Source organism: Perna viridis, chromosome 7 (genome assembly GCF_037379345.1).
Source record: "Perna viridis isolate PV_CMFRI_1.1 ecotype Kerala chromosome 7, ASM3737934v1, whole genome shotgun sequence".
NCBI classification, from domain to species: Eukaryota; Metazoa; Mollusca; class Bivalvia; order Mytilida; family Mytilidae; genus Perna; species Perna viridis.
Window position 1 is genome coordinate 25,328,204 of NC_142451.1, and position 24,214 is coordinate 25,352,417.

The 24,214-nt window shown below is 33.6% G+C and overlaps 3 protein-coding genes across 8 annotated transcripts; 1 reads left to right on the forward strand and 2 right to left on the reverse strand.

The window, feature by feature from the left end:
- Positions 1–882: 882 nt before the first annotated feature.
- Positions 883–18,346, reverse strand: LOC148611967 (ankyrin repeat domain-containing protein 45-like). 6 transcript variants are annotated; one of them, XM_088593023.1, is made up of 8 exons: positions 18,328–18,346; positions 12,748–13,094; positions 9,488–9,655; positions 7,996–8,090; positions 7,276–7,293; positions 6,245–6,383; positions 5,624–5,644; positions 883–1,035 (listed from the first exon to the last, which is right to left on the reverse strand). In XM_088593023.1, coding segments are annotated over exons 1-8 (816 nt in total). In that variant the 5' UTR covers positions 18,330–18,346; the 3' UTR covers positions 883–1,009. The 6 variants fall into 6 exon arrangements, with proteins under 6 accessions (XP_088449149.1, XP_088449148.1, XP_088449151.1 ...); XM_088593022.1 differs by lacking the exon at positions 18,328–18,346 and adding an exon at positions 13,300–13,328; XM_088593025.1 differs by lacking the exons at positions 5,624–5,644; positions 18,328–18,346 and adding an exon at positions 13,300–13,322.
- Positions 15,931–17,676, forward strand: LOC148611968 (uncharacterized). Its single transcript, XM_088593021.1, has one exon. It carries the CDS (start codon positions 15,983–15,985, stop codon positions 17,483–17,485), a length of 1,503 nt encoding a protein of 500 aa, XP_088449147.1. The 5' UTR covers positions 15,931–15,982; the 3' UTR covers positions 17,486–17,676.
- A 584-nt stretch (positions 18,347–18,930) lies between the features above and the next one.
- LOC148611969 (uncharacterized) lies at positions 18,931–23,233 on the reverse strand. Its single transcript, XM_088593020.1, has 5 exons — positions 22,129–23,233; positions 21,587–21,835; positions 21,014–21,268; positions 20,199–20,363; positions 18,931–19,305 (listed from the first exon to the last, which is right to left on the reverse strand). The coding sequence occupies exons 1-5, from the start codon at positions 23,119–23,121 to the stop codon at positions 19,045–19,047; spliced, it is 1,923 nt and encodes a 640-aa protein (XP_088449146.1). The 5' UTR covers positions 23,122–23,233; the 3' UTR covers positions 18,931–19,044.
- Positions 23,234–24,214: the final 981 nt, after the last annotated feature.

A 24,214-nucleotide genomic window follows, 5' to 3' on the forward strand; every position in this document is an offset into this window, starting at 1 on the left:
TTACATAATATATAAACGATTTGTGTCATGCTGGATTTAAAATAGTTCTGAGTATTTCATTTAAATAAAATAAAAAAAAATAAGGAAAAATGTAGCTAAACACATGAATGTAATGCTATTTAATAGCTTTTAAGTTGAAACAGGAGATAAAAACAATCCCATTTACATATGAGATTTTATCTGAAGATAAACACATACAATTTGTTGTGGGATAAGGTGGTCAGCATTTTTCAATAATCATGATAATTGGTTCTTTCTGGGAACATGAAATGTATCAGAATTATCAGTCAATCTTTCTGGTAGTTGATTATACACTTAGGCTAACAGGAAGGCTCAATATAGTCTTAGTACTAATGCACTCATAAACTTGAAAAAAACTTAGATTTTAAATAGTAGTTTTTAACACCTGACTTTTCTCCTTTATGTTGGTCCCATTTCAATTTTACACCTGAACATCATATTAAAAAACAGCATCCACTATTATAGTAGTCCAAGAAAACAATTGACAGTCCACCATTTTTACGGGAATTGGGTGGTACATATATATAGGAATCGGCCTTTGGACTTGCTGTTACTATTTTAATAATATTGCCAAAAATCAATTGATCACTAAGAAATTATAGTATTCATTGATCAAAATATTACTCATGCATGCATCAAGTTCTTATTTTTTTTTTCAATATGATATTTGCAGAGAGTTAAAAAGCAATTACATTAAAACAAATATGTATATATGTGTTGACAAATTTTCAGTTTTTATAATTGCCTATTTGTCTCTGTCTACCAAAGTATTTCATACTTCTGATCTTAGATGAGAAATTCTCTCCAACATATACAATGTGGTGAGCTAGTCATAGATACAGAAACTTTGAATAACTAATATTTATGATTAAAAATAAACAAATATTTTTATTAACAGAAAATTATATGTACAAATGTTGTATCACAGATAATAATGTCATCCTTTGAATGATACCCACGTGGTTGTAGCATCCTCCAACATCATCATTTACCTTTTTTCGCCCCTTTCTGAGGCTGAAATAAAAGATAAAAAGAAAATATTTCAAAGTACTCATTTCTTACTGCCAATAGTCATAAGAAAAGAATGTAAATTAAATGAATTCATACTTGAACTTCTGTATCAGTTTGTTTAAAAATACATTTCTGAATCTAATTAAAATTAGACCTATCAATTGTTCCATTCAGTCACTGCATATTGGATCTAATAACACCCCATTTATATTACTTTCTGTTCTGATGACCTTTCTCATCAGCCAATCAGATTTCATCTTTCATGATTTTGAAAGCATTCTTCAAAGGAAAAACCTCGAGGATTCTGAGAAAGTCATAACAGAAAGTAGAATGGAAAATTGTCAGATCCTACATGCAGTCACACATGCATATAATTGTTATACATTATTGTATATACGTTTCTCTTCAGCTATGTAATATGTAGTTTATGAGAAAATAGTTCATTTGTGACTGAATGGAACAATTTATGGTTTTCATAATGATTATATTGTACATTTCTTTGTCTATGACAATCATACGAAACAGTACATTAGCATTTTTTCTTAATATTTTAAAATGTATGACCAAACTATAATTGAAAGTGTACTACAACATTCTCTGAATAAAAGACTGATGTGTGCTTGTGAAACACTACACAAAACTAAGTAGAACAGCTACATCAAACAGCATGAAAACAGGTAAATTGAAAATCGAGTCATCTTCAAATCTGATTAAACAGTTTAAAAAGTCACTAAAACAAACAACCAACTAAAAACAACAGAGAAGAGTATCTTAGATAACAGAAGTCTACAAAGACCAATCACTCAAGACAAATCTAAAAAAGAACACCTCAATTTTCTATTCTTTTTTGGGGATGAATGTAACCTTAATAAAGGATAAGGTACGAAAAGGGCCATATTTGCTCCCTCCCCTCTATTTTAAGAAAAAACAAATTTTAGCAGTAAATGACAAAAAAATGCAATATGCACTGTTTAAAGGATGATTGAATTGTTTTAAAATGGTTTTAAATTTTCACAATAACATCAAATGTCAGTTTTATGGAAGCAAAAATCTGCCAAAACATCAAAATGGGGAAAAATACCTATTTTCAATGCTACTTTTGTTATTTTTAAAGGTCTGTGCCAACATAACCCAGGGATATCTTAACTCATGTTGGCTCCTATCAATTTGGCGTACCAAGAAGTGCCAAATATTTGGCATATATGATAGAAATCACAGATTTCCAAATTTTGGATATCATATTATCAATCATGGAAAGATGATATGCTTATGAATAAGGTTGAATATGCTAAGCCATACATTTTGGTAACAGAAAACAAGTTCTCCATATCAAATTTCTAATTTCCAGTCATGCAGGGGCCAAAAAATGGGCCTGTCAATACAAAGTCATTTCACAGAAAATATCCTTTAACAGAGTTTTGATAGTATATTTTTAATTTAATTTCAAATATTATGTTAAAGAATAAAAATTTTCACCTAACATTCTATTAGTATCTATGTCCAAATTTTACTGCGTTTACCACATATGTACTTTAATTTGTCCTACTTAATACAATGTTGCAGATTATAGAGTAGTCTCCCCTAATAGGGTGTGTCTTTCATCCTTAGGCAGAAACTTAGGGTATCTTGTATTGAGGTGGTATGACAAAAACACTAATCACAAAGAAGAAAATTCACTGTTTAAAGAGCTTCATGGAGCACGGCATGATACAACCACAGTGGTTGAACACTGAATAGTTGGGGCAAGTGTGGACGCAATATTAGTTTTTGACACAATTAAGCATATGGACTTATAGTTCATTATGGATACAACAACTGATTTGGACACAACATAGCACAAAATTAATTAAAAATTATCAAAAGTAGACAAAAAAAAAGTATTATTTCTATTTCTTTGGGTGTGGTACCTTTGACCCCTTTTTACTCAAAAATGAAGAGATATCTGCAATCTGCCTAAAAAACACATGCAGATATTTTCATAAGGAATCCAATAATAAATTATTTAGAACTCGGACCAAACTTAAAAAGTCATTTTTTTAGGTGCGGCAGAATTTTGTACCCTTTAAACTCCAAAACAGTCATAACAGATTTTCAAAAGGATAGATTGACATCTCAATCATAAAAATCCAATCAACTTCAATAAGCTTTTCCTTCAATTCTAATAATACACCAATTTTTCCCTTTAATTAGCCCCTTATTTCCAAATGGAGTGTGGCAAAAACCTCCAAAATCTATAGGGCTCTCTGCCATGTTCCTAGCAACAATGTGTTAACATTTCAAAAATATTGAATAAGTTCTACTTAAGTTTAAGTAAATAAAGTCAAGTAAAAGGATGCAGTGACCATAATGACAACACCAATGACAACACCGACAGGGTGATACCATTATATGACTGAACATGTTTTTGGTGGTCATATAAAATGTAACCCAGTTCAAAACTAAAACTGAAATATTTGCTTTGTAGATGCTCCCATTCTGCTAAATTTTAAACAGGAAAAAATTCATACAAAATTTTCTCATAATAGGAATTGTAAATCTTTAATATTATATGTATATCAACAGTTTCAATAATATTAGTAATACCTTAAATTTCAGATTTTTATGGTAAGAAAGTGACAAAAATGACAAAGTTCAACATGACTAAAATGTAAGAAAGTATTTGTAATTTTTTTTAAATTAGAGGTGCATATCTCCAGTTTGTATACACACACTTCATTTTAAGATGCTAATTACACTAAGAGGGTAACTAAGCATGATGGAGCTTTGCATGTAAAAGGCACGGAAAAAAAACCCAAAAAATCCTTCGTTAGGACATATATTGTACTCAGCAATTTTTGAGATTCCTCAAAGTACTATAGTACCATGTGTGGGTGAATGGACTGCAGTTAATATAAATTATACACATGTAAAGCTACAAAACCTGTCATATTTTAAAAGACACAAAATAAAATAACTTCACATGTCTGTATGATGAACATTAAAATGAAATTTAAAAAAAGAAAACCTCAAAAACTTTTACCATAAGACACCAGCTATAAGAGGAGATAACTCTATGATTGGGAAATAAGTCCTGTATATTGCATGTATGGAATATCATATGTTAATTTTGGCTAGCAACAATACACAGTGAGTGACATATATAATAATTTTTTTTTTTACTTTCATTTGGCCTCATTTTCACATGAAAAGCATTATATTAGAATTGTCACAATGCATTTTTTAAAATAATTTGACTTGTTTAAGTTCTTCTGTTTACACTTATAAGCAGTAGATGTTACAGTGTGAAGTCAAGTTTACACACATGAAGTATTCACACCCAGAATCACACTTTACTTACAGCTTCAACTGCCATAAAAAATTACATTGAAATATAAACATAATTTTAAAAAAATAACAAAGTTATACTGCAACATTAAATTGATATTAAAGATCAATAATTAAACAGAAAATCATATTTCTAAACGATAGAAATATCAGCCTAAGGTCACCCATTGGTCTTCAATGAATGATGAGGAAATCCTCATACCACAGGGAAGAATGCAGCTGGCCCCAAAACATCATTATACACAGTACCTGTCTAAACCAAACCCTTTCCATTATTTCCTCTTGTTGTTTATCCTTGACTTGTCTTTTTATGAGCAACTCTGCAGGTGTTTCTAGAAAAACAGAGGACGCTTACCCTACTGGTGCACCTAGTCCACACTACAAATTTTTAATGGAGTCAGAGTTGCTCATTAACTTTTGTTATTTTACGTTCTTTGCTGTATGAGTTTGTTTGTCTTTATCCTTGTATTACATTATTTTTGACTTCCATTTACATCTTGGTTCTCTTGATTACTCTTGTATGGTTCAGACAGGTATACAGTTTATCCTGGTTCAAAATTTATTTAAACTGATAAAAAAGACTTCAAAAAGAGTCTTATTAGACAGGTTTTTGGTTTATTCAGAGTTTGATTTAGACAGGTTTCACCATACATGTATGCCTGAGTTTCCATATGCTATCCTAGAAAAAACATGTCACCCTTAGTACAACGGGGGAATTAAATACCTTTAAAGTGATATCTCTATTATCACTGATAAAATTAAAGTTTCTACACCAAAAACTGGAAAAAAAATATGTGTTAACTGAAATTGGTTGCATGAAATTCTCAATTTAAACTAAATCACGACCAGTGAAATTCCTATTTTCTAGACTAGACTATCAGATTAAAAAAAAAACTTGAAATGATCAACTATTCTAAGTTTCTTAAATTACTGACTATGAACTTTTAAAAGTACAAGTCAATACTACTTTATCATTTTTACTTGGTCTGTAGATTGGTTAAAGCTTTAACAATTAACCTTAACAAGATTCTATTTAATAACCAGTATATAAGGCCTGAATGACTATGTAATCTAATTTGTTGCATATTTCTTCAAGTGGGATAACTCAAATTATTTCTATAGAATCAAAGACCGTACACATTTTCCATATACACCATAAACCATGTGCCATAAACCAAGGATTTTTATGGTAAACTATAAAAATCCTTGCATAAACAAAGGAAACAATTTTTTTAACAAATATTAATTCCTGAAACAGGTAACTTACCACAAGAGAGGAAGCTATGTTCTATAAAATTGATATTACATAGACCTTAAGAAGGTAGACCAAAGGTAAGAGACACAACTCTTACAAATCATTGGAACATTTGTATTCAGCATTTCACATCAATCTTATGTAAGCATCAAAGTAACTTGGACTGATTTCATTCTGTTTCAAATGAAAACTTGACAGGCTTTGGTGAAATTGGTGAAAAGTCTACCTCCTTAATAGAATATTTCTCAACAAAAAAAAGTTTATGAGGTATACTGCAGGTTTATGCATGAAATATACTAAATGATTAATTATGGAAAGTATAAATAGTGTTAATTATCTGATAATTGAGGTTGAACTGTTATGAACAGTGATAAGAATATATACATGTACATTCAGTGTTACAAAAAAAAGGGGATCTTAATTTAAAAAAACAAACTTGCATGTAGACAAAGTATTCACACTTATTGCTATAAATTCAACCCACAACCAAAAGTGAAATTGAAAAACTTAATAACTTTTCATATAAAGTGAAAAGGACTATACACACTACTTAATTCTTCCAAAAACCATCAAATACCATTTGAAGTGGGTTAGTACATTTTTGTAGTCAGCATTTGATGAATAAAAACTTACGTGGTTCATTGAGTTTTTGCATAATGGGATTGATAACTTCCTCTAGAGCCAATTTCTGCATAATGAAATCCTTAGTTGTAGCATCAGTAGTTCTTTCAACCCACTCTGCCTTCTCTTTACAGGTATTTGTGATAATATTCTAAATTTTACAAACTAAAATATTAAACATTGAATAAATAATATCAATTACAGAATGCTCTTCATCTGAACAAAAATTTGACTGTTTCATATTTTAGCAGCAATAAAAACATATACCAACAAGTAATTTGCATAGTTTATCTTGTAATATCAAATAACTTTTAAGTTTGTGGTATAATATTAATACTCCAAAGGAATTGAGGTATTTTTCCAAGAAAATTCCCCATAAACATGCATTTAAAGAAATAGTATTAATACCTTCGATACATATGATAATTATAAATAATAACAATGAAAAACCATTTAGATTTTAGAAATAAATTGTATGGATCATATGTATACATTTTCAGTAAAGAATGCTCATGGAACAAAAACTGTTTAAACCAATAGCCCTATGTGCCATGGTACCATTTATCTAATGACCCTAATCAATATTTCTAAAACTACTGTGGTCCCATAATTTGCCCATTCACAAACAAACATGACAAACTATTCAAAACTTTTAACAAAGAAACATGAACTTTCAACACAGCAGAGGGATCCTTATAGACCTTTTATTTTTAACTGCTGCATAGGTAATGAGGATGTGTGACATATATTTCCGCAAGGCAGGGCTTGGGGTCAAACAAAATAATTTTCCTTACAGAAGTATATATATCAAGTATGCTTATTAACTACTGGCAGCTATAAAATGTAGCAAGAAAAGGTTTATTAAATGAAATCATAAAATAAACCTTTTCTAGAAATGCATCCATGGGAATGTTAATATTCAAAATGAAAATTACTGGTATAAGGTCAAAATTAATTATTTAGAACACTGAAAATTGCAAGAATTATAATTTTATGGAAATTGAATTTCTGAACTGGTCCATTTGAGTAACTGAATCACCTACCCTGTAACTTGCAGTTTGCTGAAAAAGTGATTGGGCATGACAATTATAAAGACAGACTTTAAAAAAAGTTATGTTTGCCATAGCCAGAGTACAATGAAAAAAAAAAATGGGGTCAGTATGCAGGCAGATATATTTGTCTTTTTCCAAATCATACCAAGTCTAAACTTTGATTTTCAAAAGATTAATATAAAGATGTGTATTACAGTAATACTGTAAGAGTTTCAATAAGTGTTTGTTGTTTATGTCGTAACTCCAATCAATCAGATCAAAACAAGTCTTGAAGAGACTGGGGTGGGAGGGCGGGGTTGACAGGTTGGTTTGGATGTGGCAAACAAACTAATTATTAATTTTGGCCCAAGCCTAAGGACTTAAACTAGCAAAATCTAATACCAGTAGCTACTGAAAACAAATGTGTGATCATATGTATGAATCATGATTATTCATATACTAAATGTTATCTACATAAAACATAATACAATGGCTATGATTTTGTGTAGGTACAATTTTATTTTGTTACATCTTTAAAACCAAAGATTATTCAGTGAATATCTAATAGCATTCTTTAAAAAAGGTTCTTGGATGGAATCTAATATGTGTCATTATTATTTGAATATTCCTGTAAAAAAATAAGTTCTATTGTAAAAACAAATCCATTAAAGAAAAAGTCATTCTGTAAAATATTTAATGTCTACCAATCCATTCTAACAGCTGAATACTCACTTTGTCATCTTTTGAGAACCTCCCCTGGACCTTTTCTGGGTCGGCTAATGTTTCTTGTGCCGTTTTAATGGTGGTCAGTAGGTCAACTTTAGCTTCTAAAAGATATTAGTTCAGCTGGATATTAGTTACACTTTCAAGCAGCAAAGGTGATGGACATTTCCAAGTTTTTAATCAATGGTCCACCTGAGGAATATCATGTCCACAATATAAAAAGTTGAAGGTCCAGGCCCTAGTGCCACAAAACTTACAAAAGATACAAGGTTAATTTCTATGCCACAAAATGAGTATTAGTAAATAATACATAAATGCATGCAAGCAAAATTATCATTTTACATTATAGTACATGTACAACTAAAGTTGATTTTTTTTTGTCTGTTGTTTCATTAGGAATTTTTAATTTCTGCTTAGAAAAGACTTACTCATTTTGCACTTCTTATTTCATTTTGGGTTGGTATTCCAATGAGTTGGACCAGAGTAAACAAAAGTGTGTCTATCTATGGCATTTCTAGAATGGTATGGATATAATTCAGAAACAAATTTTATTTTATCTGCTAAATATGATGGAGCTAACCCATTTAAACATTTAAAGATCAATAGGCACTTGTGATATATAATTCTATTCTTAACAGTTAACTAATCTAAAGAATTCACAAGAGGCTCCCAGGAGCCTGAATCTCCCACCTGGTTAAAGTTTGTCTTTCAACGGCAATAAATTTAACAAGGAGTTGTCGAACAATTTTGACTCAAGAAGACTTTGGAAGGACTATCATAAGGATCATTTCAGTGATACAAAGTTTCTTTCTATCTATTATAGTTTTCAAGATATTGGCTGAAAACTGTAAAAAAAAACCCTGTCATTCTTCAACTTTCAAGGGCAGTAACTCTTACAAGGAGTCACCTGACAACTTTGCTTCCTGAAGACTTTTGAAGGCCTTATAATAAGGGTCATTTCAGCTATACAAAATAATTTTGCTAAACCTAACCGTTTTGGAAATATATGTGAAAAACTACTGTCTGACTCCTTTGTTCTATTTTTAGTAACAGCATTTTATTCATATTCAAATGTCCCTCCTGAGAACTGACCAACAATGCACATATGTGTTATGTACTTCCAATCCATTATTGCAGAAAGTTTTATAAATATTAACCAAGAAGTTGAAGACAAATAGTGTTGACAAGATTGGCGATGACAGATGGACAGACAGACTGATATGAAGGTAAAAGAAGGGTAAATTTATTATACATTACAAAAAAAAGTATATTTCTTGCTACCCTACCTACCTTAAACAACTTATGGCCAATTTGACTCAAGCACTGTTTAAGTCTTAACTGTTCCCCATTAACACAATATAAAATTTCTTAAAATAATTACCCTACCTACATGTATCTACCAATTTTTTTCTTCCTGGTAGCAGGAAACAAGACTAATATTTTTTGGCCTAATTTACATACAATGTCAATGTATCATCAAGTTGATGCTAAACCTACAAACCTGCCCAGTCCAAGAAGTCTACACATTCTGACTGGCCATATCTAAGAGCTGTTTCTCTAGGTCTTTCTCCATTTTTGTTTCTTTGTTGTAAATCTGCTTGAGCTTCTACAAGGACTTTCAGAACACCAACCTTTCCCCATGCAGCAGCATGGTGCATTGCACAGTAACCTTTTATAGGAAAACAATATATACTACTGTCAACCAGTTTTAATTCTCCACTCTTCACAATGGAGTCACTCATGTCCTCCACCGTGACTCCACCGAAGTAAAAACCAGAATAAAATTGCTCAATTTCAATAGTTTTTAATATTTTTTGTTCTGTCCTTTACTGAAATGTTATTAAGCTGCTGGAACCATTAAATATAACTTTGCATAAAGACAGGAGAAGTAAATTTTAGACAATTTTTGAAATGGTGACTCCACTGTGGAGAGTGGAGAACTGCGACTCCATTTAAAATATCTCCACAGTGAAGAGTGGAGAAATCAAAATTTGTGTTGATAGTAGTGTATTAATATACATGTACATGTTCAAGATGTGTTTGTGTAACAAATAATAGTCTCATGCATTATACGTCAATCCCATTTTAGCTCGTCTTTAAACTTAAAATGAAAATTTATGATTGACTGACGCTGGTTTAGAACACTGCTCATTTGCACTACAATCTCCAACAAAAAGACATGTCCCACAATTATCCAACCATTTTCTGAGTGAAAAAATTCTTCATCCAACTTTCTAAATATTTTCCAAGTGAAAAAAATTATATGACTGTCAGGTAGGGGAAGTGTGGCGAGACGGCCTACCTGCATTGTAGTACACCAGGTAGTGAGATTTAAATAGCCAGCTAATTGACTTGACTAAAGGATTAATTCTTTAGCCAAATCAGTTTGTCGGTTGCTTGTCACCTAAAAGTCTAGGGTTCGATCCTTGGTAGTGAAGGTATAATTTCCTAATGAAAATCATCCCTTTACATTTGATGCCTGACAAAAAAGACAGGGTTTGTGTGGCTAGTGAGTTTTTTAAAGTCATTCATGGTACATAGACTCTTCAGGTGGGGAAGAGTGGCAGGACAGCCTACCTGCGTTGTCGTGGCAAGTGAGATTTAAAAAGCCAGTTAATTGACTTAATTCTTTAGCTGAAATGGTTTGTAGCTGGCTTTAGGGTTGAACCACGGTGGTGGAGGTGTAACTTTGTGAGTTGAATTATACTTCTCCCTTACATATACATGTAAGTCCTAACTTTCTGAACATTTTCAGAGCAAAAATGTCTAATTCCTCACTCACTTTCCAAACATAATAATGCATTTAGAATTCCCAGCTCAGTTCAGAATCTCCTCCAAGGAGCATGTATTGATCTAAAAACATGACACTGTGACAGCTTGTATCAATCTGGCATACATGTAATTGATAGACCAGTAGGGAAATCACAACATTCCTATGAAAAAAGTCCATGTTACTTGAAAAGATCATAAAAATACAATATTCACCATAATTTCAAAGAAATAGCTAGAAGAATTTTTTAAGTTATTGTCAAATGCAGAATATAACTCTTTACATGAATAAAGTCCCAAATTGAAAAATGTAAAAATTGGAATTCATAAAAACAGAAAAAAGAGTTGACAATAATTTATGGAAGTTTTTCTGTAAAACCTGATGAGATAAACATCTGGTTCATGCAAGGTTAAGAAAGTAGGTGGAACACCAGAGCCAAAGTGTTATACATGTACAAAATGTATACTGTCAGTTTGAAAGTGACCATATACAAAATGTATCATCAACAAATATACTGTCAATGCATTTTTGTTGATCAAATAAAAGATTGCAGTATAAAAGATATTTGTACAGACACATGTTTTTCTTATTTGCATCATTACAATTTCAGATACCAATATTTTCATGGAAATACATGTATATATTATAAGGGTAAATATTCCAATTCATACAATTTGTTCAAGCAAATCAGTGCTAGCTTGCACTGAAAACTGCATTATAGGAACAAAAATATTATGAGTTTCATCACAGACATGTAATTAAAGAGATTTGCAACTAACTGAAATCTCACATTAACGTGCAGCTGGAAATGAGATCTTGCACTTACTTTATCAACAAAGAAAACTTGACTTTAAATGATCAGAACTAAAAAAGTATTGCAAATATTGAAATAAAACCTTCAGCACCCATTCTACAGTACCACATTTTTCTTTCTACCAAAACAAACAAAAAAGAAATATTGAAAACAAGTTACCTACATGTATCCCCATATTTTTACGTAAAAGACTAAAATTCAAAATTAAATTCATAATTTTCACATTAACCTATCACAGCCTTTTTGTGTTTAATGATTGATTGATTGATTGTTGGGGTTTTATGTCCAAGCAGCAGTATTTCAGCTATATTCTGACAATGAACATGAAATGGATGATAAAATGAACATGAAATGATGATGAAAATGAAAAATGGGATGGGACACAAGGATAATGGGGTTGATAAATTTTGATTGCCACTGGAAATAAGGAGAGTTAGGTAGGTCGGGTAATTTAGTCTCCTGTGGCGGAGCCCTATGGCTGCTACTCCTGGAGAATACCACAGTAGGGTTCTTTAACGTGCGAGGAACGTGGCACCTTTCCCAACACAGTTCACCACTGTGGCTTGCGGTCAAGTTTTCCATATCATAGCCTGTCAACAACAGCATGTAACACACCAGGGGTACCCCATTCCACCAACTGGGGCACACAACCCAATTGTTCTGTGGGCAGAGTGCCCTAGCCCCTTGGCTAGGGTTCTGAGCACTATTTAGTCGCCTTTTACGACAAGCTTAGTGCTGCTGCAGGCCTATTCTTTCGACACCCAGACCTGCACGGGGCTTTTGGAGTTTAAGGATAATTGAATAAAATCATCAGTTTCCCATTTTTATGTCTTCTGGGCATCTGCTACAATTTATTTCATCAAAAGGGGGAAAAGTACTTTAATAAATAAGTGGAAAGGTCAGGGAATCTCGTGCTCTGCCGTATGTTAATGTTATTGATATCTGGCTAATTAATAAGTTTCTTATCTCTTTAGTTTTAATTTTAGGTCTGGTTTCATACTCAAAATATGTTTTCTTGGCAGTTGTTTACACATGTACATGTTTAGTGTTCATGCTTTTGTTGGTCATATATATATAAATCCTCTGTTGAGAATGACATATATTTTGATGCATTTGATAACAATGTTTCAATGTTTCAGCCCAGACTCAGTCAGAGATACACATGTATTATATTTACCTTGACAATTCAAAGATAAAACATCCGCTCCTCTTTGAACAAGCTCTCTAGAAATATCAACCCTGCCAAGTGTGGCAGCTAAATCAAGGGGGGACTTTCCATCCTCTCCTCTCTGATTTATTAATTCAGCAACAGTTTCTTTGTAAGGATCTTCATCATCTTCGTAACAACGAATCAATCTTGATGTGTCATTTTTAAAAACACAGTGTGTAACTATTGTAGTATTTGGAAGCAAAACTTCTACTTCTTTCTCCTCTTGTTCTCCGTCCGGTGTCATCTTTTTTCTTCGCCGACCACTTTTACATCCACCACATTTGGCAGATTTTGTTGTCTGCTTCTTCCGGTTCCTAAACCGTAAACAAAATTTCAGTTGTCATGGAAATGAGTCTCAATCTTATTAACGTTTGAGGATTAAAATGCTTGTTAAATTGAAATCCACACCACACTTTTGTGTTACAGGAGTTGTCAGTATGTTGTTAAATGCACAAAAGGGTTAGTTCATCACTAGAAAAAAACTAAAAAACTAGCTAAATATTCCACCACAACCCATACATTGCAAAGTTATTCCGTAGAAAAACAGACTTCACATTAAGCGCACGTGAGATATTGAGGAAGAAGCTAATAAGTACAAACCCATGTCGGTCAATGAGATGCCCGTTTTCCGGAATTCTTTAAAATAAGCCGTTTACAAATAATTTTTAATGAAAAAAAACAACAAAAAACTGAGTTTAAGAGAATAGTAATCTAGCTGGTTCCCCGGTCAATATCATGACTTATATGTTAATAACCTTATGATAGCCAAAAATTTATATTTGAGAGAACCTTGTGGAACGAAAATTATAACCCGGGCTTCCAATTTAAATTAGTAAGAATTAACTGATCAAGGAAAATTTCACGCCGCAACCAATTCCAGTGCACTCATAATTTTTCCAATCTGTTCGATTTTCATCAGACACTAATAAAAAAGACATAACTTTTAAGTTAAAAGTATAAAATGCAAAAAAGGATGACATGGTTTTACTGGTACGACTTTCCCGTATCCTTAAAGTTAAAAAAAGATACAAGGCATGAATTAAATTTGATTATGATTGTAAATTTGCTTACTACAAAGTTTCGATGTACATACCATGAATACATATAGTTCAAACATAAGAAATTACATGAATCATTAATGTTTCCAGAAATATTTGAAGAGCTCCTGAAATAAAATAATTATTTATTGAAGTCTTGAAATCATTCTGGAGATTCTAAAATCGAATAGTGGAGGTCCAGAAATGTTTCAGGAGCTCCTGAAATCGAATTATGGAGGAAATAATTGCGGAGGTCTTGAAATCGAATTGTGGAGGTCCATAAATAATTTAGGGCCTCCTTATATAATGACGGTTTAGACTTATACCTCACATCATAATAAAAGCAAAGACGGCCCAGAATATACTATTTATAGATACTTTTGGAAATGTCATGTCAAACATTTGGCCAAAATTTGATACATTTTACTAGTCAGATAATTTATCATCTTAAAAACTTTTTTGGTTGCCATGGAAACAGAAACTTCCATATTTGGGCCCAAAAAATTTGACAACATTTCTTCCTGTGAAGATTTTACCTTTCGAATGATTGATTGATTATGGTTTAACGTTCTATGGCAGATACATGTATATCAAGAATTTCAGGACGAGAATGATTGACCAATCGAACACACCCTGCTTTGTACTAGTCCGACCACAGTGATCAAATATGCAGCTTGACTTGTATATTACACAAAGAACAAATCGATTTTCGTGGTGCAATGGATACACCGTAACGACCCACGAGTTCATGATGACGACCATAAAAATTCTGTAATGATGACTTCAATTTTGTAGCAACATAACCCTTGTTCAAGAAGCTTAATTGTAAGAAGTCTAGCAATACAAAAAGTCTGCGTAGTTACGGCAAGCTCTAGCATAACGTATCAGTTGTGATATGAAAACTCCATACTCAGGCACTGCAGAGATGTTGCCACAGATGAAAGGAAAGTTTACAGTACGGAATGAAAAGTCATCGTGTATGTTGTTAAGTTTGGTCATTAGTTTTCCTCTACCATCGATCTCTAAGTGTAGGTCAAGATATGAGGCTGAATTCACAATGTTTGTAGTATCTCAAGTTCTTTGGGGGTAGATGCAATGTATAAAATTCCTGAAACTAGGATTGTTTAACGAGAATACGTCATCTATATAGCGGAAGCTGAGATTAAAGGATTTTCCTTCTTGTGGATCAGATCAGCTATGAAGCCAGCCTCATAAGAGTGAAGAAATATGTCAGCAGATAAAGGAGCACTATTTGTTCCCATTGGAATGCCGACCGTTTGTTGAAAACCGCATCCACCATACAAATGTAATAATCTTGATTTGAGGGTTTCCAGAAGGTCTTTCAAATTTTTCAGGATCCACATTGAATCAATACAACTATGGGAGTAACAAGTGTCGTGGTAGGACTGGAGTTCCTCTTTGACAGCTGTGAGTATAGAAGTTAAAAGTTTTGAAAGAGGTTTAGTGGTACATTTTGCAGATACAGCTATCTAGCGTTGAATGTATGGATTCTTGAGTTTAAGAATCCAGTACATAGACGGTAGATCACAATCATCGTCTTTTGTAGAGAGACCAAAAGAAGATAGTGCAGATATATGGTTTTCCACTATCTCTTCTTTGGAGAGTGTGGTAGCAAAAACCTCATAAAACAGAATTTTCAAAGAAACACATTGACACCAGAATCATCAAAATCGGATTAACACATAACTTTTTCTATCAATACTAATGATAACACATATTTCCCCTCTTTAAGACTCTAATTTTATAATCGGGTACGGCAAAAAACAATCCAAAAACTAAAGGCCCTTTATAGGAACAATGTGTTTAGATTTCAAAAAGTTCAGATACTTTTACTCAAGTTATCGTAAACATACCGAAGTTAAAGTTAAGGGATGCCAACGAAGACGACAACGAAGTGATACCATTATACGACAAAATAACAGGCAGACGACGCCAATCTTGTCGATGTAAATCTACCATTTGACACAATGGTATTTTGCGGACGAGACGGGATTTATACTATAAGATATGTTTAGTTTACAAGACGTTCGTATGATGTACGTTGACTTGCATGGAAGGTTTATGAACTTCATCTTATTGTTCATTGACGTAACTGGTCGTTATAGCTACGGGTTCCTGCGACAACGTCAAGATCGTCAAGAAGTATGTCGTCCGAGGCCTCTGATCACACCAGACCGGAGGCCATTGAGGAGTCATTACAAGATATCAAATGTCAACTTCAGCTCCTTCAGAACGAGGGTTCAAAGATTTCAACCGATGTTCATGGTGAGCAGGACCGTGCCGATCGTATACAAACGCGGGTAGAAAAACTTGGTTCTGAATTTAACACTTTGTCGCAAAATTTTGTGGAACTCACGGAGAAAGCAAACAATGTACAACAGGAGCGACATAAAATAGATGACGAATACACTAATCTTCTACAGGAAAAAATTAAGTTGTTGGAAGAGGAAAAACTAGTTAGAGCACAGCTACAGACGTTAGATGTCCAAAGAAAGCTTTCTGAAGAAGGCAAGAATTTACAAGACAGTGATGTTGAAAACGAAAAAAAGTTACTTGAATTCATCAGAGAAGATTTGGCCAAGAAAAAGGATGACATTGTCTCCCTCGAGAGGAGACTTGAAGAAAAAATCATGGAGCGCGACAGAGAATGGGAAGGGTTCAAAGATGATATTAGAAGTGCCAGAGAAGAAAAAAGGCCGTATTCCAAAAACATTCAGGAATTAGATAATTTAGTCATGTCTAGATTCAAAGGAATATTGCGTTTTGCCCCACAAGTTTTAACCGAGGAAGACCGTGAAAAAGTAGAAATAACAATTCAGAATCTAGAAATCAAGAAAGAAATTGAAGACGAAAGGGAGCAGCTTCTTGAACTAGAACTACAAGCTCGGGATCTCCAACAGAACACGTGTAGCAAGTTATTGCAGAGGAAAGCGCTTTGGAGACAATTTGACAACATCCATGAGAAAAGATATCAACTTCTCAGCTCAGAGGACGCTTCTTTGAGAATCAAGAAGACAGAAAATATGGAAAACCTGCTCGCTGATCCTGCAGATATTCGGGATCTACTGGTGTTCGATTGCGGCGATAATGAATTACTTCTTGGAGGGAAATCGCTTCACAGATGTCACAAAAACATGAACATCTCAATCCCTTTAACGAATGCAGAAAGAAATGAACTAGAAGCTATCCTAAACGAGGGGGAGGAAACAAGCGGATATGATGATGAGGAAACTGATGTCGAAACGGAACAAATCCAAAGACAGATCAACTTGGAGCAGTTTCTGCCGAGCACCAACGAATTATTGTCTGATTTAGGTGATAATGATCCTTCTGATGTATCACAAGATCTAACTCACGAATATAAAAATGAGTCTGGTCACGAAGAGGATAAAAAGAATTCAAGCGATCAACATAAAGACGTAGCAAAGAACGTTTTAAAACAAGCTGAAGGAAATATTTCTAACCCTAATCTTCTTCTTTCAAAAATACAAAATAAACTGATTGGACCAGGAAATAGGTCAGCTGGTAATATAGCAGCCTCAGGGGGACAGGCTGGTGGATCAAGAATGCCATTTCTCTTTCAACGTCTGAAGAGTGACTCTAGTTATAAAGTAGACCCTGCTTTCAAACGTAACAAAAGACATTAGTAAAACGCTAAAGCACTAAAACACTATGAATACCCACGATTAATGCTTTGAATATCTTGTTAAGATTCATGCAAATATTGAAATAATTATTGTTATATGCTTTTACATGTAAAGTATTTTTACGAAATTTCACAATATAGGTTCCAAATGAATATGTTTCCAAACAAATAAATGCATTACCATGTATCTAATTACTATAGTGATTAATAGAAAGTGCATATAATACCTGTTGTAGTATTGGAATTATAGACAATTTAACAATATCCTTTGTGCGATGTTTTGTTGTACACATGTCTTTGATATACTTTCTGTCTGCTTCTGGTGTTCTGCCAGGTTGTTAGAATCAAGTCTTATAACTATGGGCTTTTCTCGTTAGAAAAACACCATGTACGCATTCATTAAAAAAAAAAACAATACACCTATCGGGACTTTGTTACAAGTGTATGGGGTTGTCCAAGGAATCCCCAAATAATTTGTTGGCCGAGAATTTCTGGATAACCGAATTACATGCTAAGAATTACTAGACAGCCGAATTACTGGCTATATCTTCATACTAGTTTATTAACCCGAAACTAAGATGGTGACATATATATCGGTATCCAAAATCCTTGCCGAAAATAAAATTGTTCCAACATCTCATGGAAATACTTTACAGTGGTTTTGAAGTAAATTAAGCGTTGCTAAAAAATAAGACTTCATTTGACCATTATCCTAGATAGAAAAAAAAATGTGTCAATTTTACATGATCATCGACTCCAATGAAATGTTTAGTAGAAGTGGCTATATACAAGTAAGAAACAATCGGTAAACAAAATTTAAAAAGCTGAATAAAAGTGACTTACATGTTGGTTGTCGAGATATTTTGTCGAGAATAAAGTACAAAATCGATATAGAATTGAATAATTGCAGGTTAGAAAGCCCGATCATAGTGGAGAATTATAGATTTTAGGTCCCATGGATAGTGATAACCTGAATGTGAAATGGTATGCACTTTATCCGGTATTTTAACGGAAGCTTTACTAACAATTAACTATAATCTTTGGGCCACTTCATCATAATTTGCTTGTTTACTCAGCTTTCAACCTTCACAAAGTCTTATCCTACCTATATTTGTTAAATTATGATATCATAATGTGACCAGTTATTAGGCTAATTATTAGTCTGATAACAAAATATAACTACATGTATTTTATTGTCAATATAAATTTATGTACAATGATTCAAATTCATCCAGTTACGACCATATACTAAACATGAAAGAAAAAAATAAGTATTTTAAAATGTATTTGATTTAAAAAGTGTTTAAATGGTGGGATATAAATTCGTTTCTATTATTCGCAATTTCAGGATGCGGATCCAAAGAAGGGCATGCCAGGCGTTCGCCTCTCTCCTAATAATTTGGATTTTTTGCGTGAAATCTTGATTTTTCACAATGTCGACCCCCACACCACCCCCAATAAAAATGGTCTTGCTTTACTTGGCTTCTAGCTCTATTTACGTCTCAACCTGAAATCCTGGATCCGCCCCTGGCCTGGTGTTACAAACAATATCAACATTATTCATTTTGCATTTTTCTTCACATGAAACAGAAGTATTTTCACCTGACGGGACAAATATTTGACCTGTTTATCAATTATATCATTTTTCACTTTCTTGTCCTCCATCTTAGAATTATACATGGATTCAAAGTCGAGTTTGAGTTTACATATCCCGGCATCACTTTGTTTCAAACGTTGGTACAAGTCTGACTCTATACCCTTTATTTCGCCACTCAGCTGGTCTGTTAGACTTTTACTGGTAGACGTATAGCTTCTAACTATCTGTACCAAAAAAATAAGGATACCTTTAAAAGTTTGCACCTTTCACATTTCATTTTTTTGCTCAAACTCGAAAATTAAGACAACGGAGAAGACACCACATACACAAAAGAGAAATTTAGAACTTATGAAAGGAGGATCAAGGGAACCAATATTCTAGTAGAGGTCTCACTAACCACTTCCGGGTCAAATGGCCACGCCCCCCTTATGTAGTACCAAAAACACACTGAACCTAGATCTGTGCATTGTAAGTGCATTATTTGTGTGTATTCTGATTAAAAGTAGTCAAAATGAAGCTGAGAATTTGTACTTTAAAACCATATATGAAATTTACTACAAAAGTGTATGAATAGTGTTTACATATGTGAGTAATTTGCCTCCATGCTGTCAGTTGCAGAAAAGGTAAAAATGTGGATTTTCAGTATTATTTATTCAAGTAAATATTGTGAAGAATTTCTACAATCATCGCACCATTAGCATAATGATTTGAAAGCCTTATTTTCCCAGCTTCGCATTGGTATGCAATGTCATTTGTCTTGGGAATTCACAGTGAAACTTTGAAAATTACTTTTTTAACATGTGAAGTAATGAAAACGATAGAAGTGGTTAGTGAAACCATAAATCAAAAGAATGTAAGCCAAGGACAAAGACCAGACAGGAAAAACAGACACACACAAAGAACATAAAATAACCAAAACAATACAATACGTACAAAACAAGGAAAGTAAATGAGCAACTCGGACTTCAATTTTTTAAATCTTTTTTATCAGTTAAAGTTTAGTTTTATCGTTTTTTTTGTACAAATATCTGATAGCATGATTAACATAAAGTTAGGGCGATGGATACAAAAAAGAGTTAATATATCGGCATTGAATGCTTTTTGAAATATCTAGCACCTTCCTGAAGTTTTCACTCCCTGACGCATCTGATATAACCCTTCTCTCTAATTCGTCCATGCTCTTGGCGATACTGTTGATTTTTTTCTTGGTATCTTCTTCCAGTATCTTGATTTTCTGTTCCATCTTGTCCATTTCGTCTTTGTTGTGTTGCTTAAGCAACTCCTGAAACAAAAACGCTCAATGGTTTTAGTACTTCAGTATACCATGCGTAAGAAGAAGTACCAAGGCACGTGTTTGTAAAACAAATCGCAGTAAAATGGGGGTAAACCACTGTGGAAATAAATACATGATTACAAAGTGATAGAGAAACATTTTTTAAAGTTCGTAGCACCATCACTATTTAACTGGTTGTCGTTTGTGGAAAGTATGCACAAATTTTGGCTTATTCTGTGGGGGCCCCAGCTGTCTCGGGAATAATGTGCAGACAGTTTGTAAATCAATAGGCTCTTACTCTGTTTGTGTAACTAATTACTACTCTTAAGTTCAAGTGGACCAAGAAAATCATTTAAAAAGGGTGCGTCCAGGCTACACTTTGCTCATTTTTGTCGACTTTTTGGACATAGGGTGATAACAAAATTACAGAATTATTGATAAAGTCTAAGCAATAATAAAAAGGAATACAGGTGGTAAAATGGAACATCTGTATAACAAATGGCAATATCAAGTTGGAAACCACCACAATGGTCCTGACTTGGTACAGGCATTTCCGATTGAGATGTTGGGTTAAACCACCATTTGTCATTTGCCTCGTCTCTGGAAATATACACCTGTATCACCTCTTATTATTTTTTTTGTTTTATATGTAAACTTACAAGATCTTTCTTCCATTCCACCTTTTCTTCCAAAAGTTGGGAGGTGACTTTTTTGTTCGTTCTTCCTAGTGCCTTTAAAGTGGACGTTTTCCAGACTTGTATGGCATTCTTGACGTAAGTAGAAGAGGTGTGGATCCTAAAGCGTGTACTCTCCATGTAGATCCTGCGTCTCTCATCTGATGCCGCAAACTCTTTCTTGAAATTTGTTATTAGCGCTTCTATATCATCGTTTAATTTACAGAGCTTCAAGATGTACTGAAATAAAAAAAACCCTATGTATTGTAAAGATGAGTGGGTTATCCAAGTTTAAAGAAATTTGGACGACCTATACTTTTCCCAACTTTATAGAATTTAAATTTATTAAAAGTCCACGCAAAAATAAAAATCTTTTGTACCAATATATTAGACCTAGTCATACATTATAACATGATACCAGATAATAAAGCAGAGAAAATGTGCATGTAATAACAACCATAGCGGTTTAATTCTGACAATGAAAATAAAAGAATGACCGTAAGGCCTTCAACACGGAGAAATACCTGTACTTAGTGTGCATAAACGAATCCAATATACCTCTGTGTTATTCTTCATCAGTTCGTCGTCGGTGGCTGTTTTTGTGTTGCACTGATCAGTAACCAGTTTAGACGCGAGTTCTTTGTGTTGTCTTGTGATGTTCCTGGCTTCAGCTATTTTTCCATCATAGGTACTAAGTCTCATCATTAATTCGTATACTATCTGACTGTACTGATGATCTAGCTCGGAGTACGAAGCTATTAATCGTCGAATCTCACCATCGTTCTTTGTAACAAAATCTGATAATTTCTACAAGAAAATATTTGGAAACTGAACACTGATACATGTAGTGTGCTGTGTTATGTTGGATATTGCTTATTTTCCTGGGGGATTCATGGTTAAGAATTATAATTAACCGATGTATTTTTTCATGTAATATATGTGCCCCATATTCATTTATTAATATCTTCGTTCATTCTTTGTTTTGTAAATAGTTGTAAACACAAAATAAATAATTATAATAACTATGTTCTTTCGAAAGATTGTGATGATCGACAAATGCATGCATTTTTCACTGAAGTTAAAAATAACATCAGTAATACCTTGAGATCCACTGATATATGAGCCATCGATGTTTCCATTGTCTTTACCACGAATCTGCGTTGTCTTTCTAAAGCTTCTAAAAAATATTTTCCCATTGGAGAGTTTCCAACATATTGGTGAGAAAATCTGTCTTCTGAGAAACCCGAGCGAACAGTCTGTTGGTGACTTGTTATTGAACTTTCCTTACTTCTTGATTTTGCAGAGGCTGTGTCGTTGTCGGAAGTTCCGAATGCTTGATTTTCAGAAGATGTATTTTGGCCCCGGAGTTCCAAGAATTTGTCTGTATTTTGAGTATGATCTTGATATTGTATTCTATGCTTATCCTTACCACTAACATATGCTTCCATGCTATAGTTTTCTTTTGATGACCTTTGACATCTTTGCTGTTGTTGTCTGCATTGGGGTACTTGTAAGTGTTGAGACGCTGACCGATGTCGTGTATCCTCGTCGGCATATCTTTCACTGAAGCTTTGATCTTTTTGTGATAATCTCTGAAAATTTTGTTGTGAGCTGTTCTGTTGACATTCTTGTTGTGCAATGATGTGCTGCATTCTTTCATCTGCATACTCACCAGTTTCAAATGAAGACCTATGTCGACCTTGTTGTAGCCTGTCTAAACTATGAACCATTGTCTGTCGAGTCTTGTCGTCGACAATTCTGTGACTCTCTTCCGACGTTCTCTTTGGTAATTCGTGGAACATTGTCTCGTTACAGTGTGCTGTCTGCTGTCTGCTAACGCTACAGGGATATTTGGTCATATTTCCATATGTTCTCATTGGCAAAGGCTGTAAAACACAACCCGCTTCTAGACTGTCACGCGTTCTTGGCTGTTGTCGACGTTCTTGGTCCATATGCCTTCTCCTGTCTTCTACTAGCAGTCTTTGGTGCTCAAACTGACCGCACTGTCTTTGTGCACCTTGGTTTAATTGCATAATCGGCTTTCCTCGTTTGTCGTCTGTTATTTCGTTACATCTTATGTTATAGTCACTCATTTTAAATGACAATGTCTACTGTTGCCTTGTACGTAATGTTATAAACTAGGTATAGCCCACAATTACCAACAGGCGATTTTAGGGTTTTTATAAGTGCAAACCCTGATAATTTTTTCCATAACTATGAGCAATGTCGAATGATTCTGCTCCGGCGTCGTATTTGACAGTGTTTCTACGTAGTGACACAAATGTGGCATACATTACGCGACAATGGAATTACAACTAGCTGTATTCCTACATATCTATTAACACTAACCATATATTTATCGATTCGTTAAAATACTTAACTCAGTAGTTTTTATGTGATAATCAACAAATGACGTTATTTCACACCGGTCAAGAAAATTAACGCCTCATATAACATACCGAGTTTTCACCATAAATGCTAAATGCAGGCCTTCAAGTAGGATTTGGTTAAAAAATAGGGCTTTTATAATAAGACTAAATTTCTCGCAAAAAAAGGCATTATAGGGCAAATTTGATAAAATACATGGATATTATGGGTGATTTTTCTGATTTTGCACTAAATTTATACTCTAGAAATACATACCTATTCATCATGTTCATCTCATTATAATGGAAATTCTTACCATATGACATCATATCAAGCATACACACTTAAATCATGTCTTGTAAATGACTGTACTACACCAAATGAGAAACCAAGGCAGATTTGGAACATCTTGAAGTCTTTAGTAACCACAGATCTGTAAACAAGCTGCCAAACTTCTCTTGGTAAAATGTACAAAGACTTGAGTGTTGTGTTTTAGATGAAATGATACAGAGAAATTAGATTCTGAGAAAAAAATAAAACTATATAATACGGAAAACCTGACCGCAAACCATAGTGGTGCACCGTGTTGGGAAAGATGCCACGTTCCTCGCACGTTTAAGAACCCTGCTGTGGTATTCGATAGGAGTAGGAACCTTTGCGCTCCGCCACAGGAGGCTAAATTGCCCGACCCTAGCCATCCCTTCCTTTTATCTTGTGGATATCAAAATTTGTCGACCCTATTATCCTTGTGTTCCATCCTTTTTTTCATTTCATCATCATTTCATGTTCGTTTTATCATTCCTTTCATGTTCATCGCCA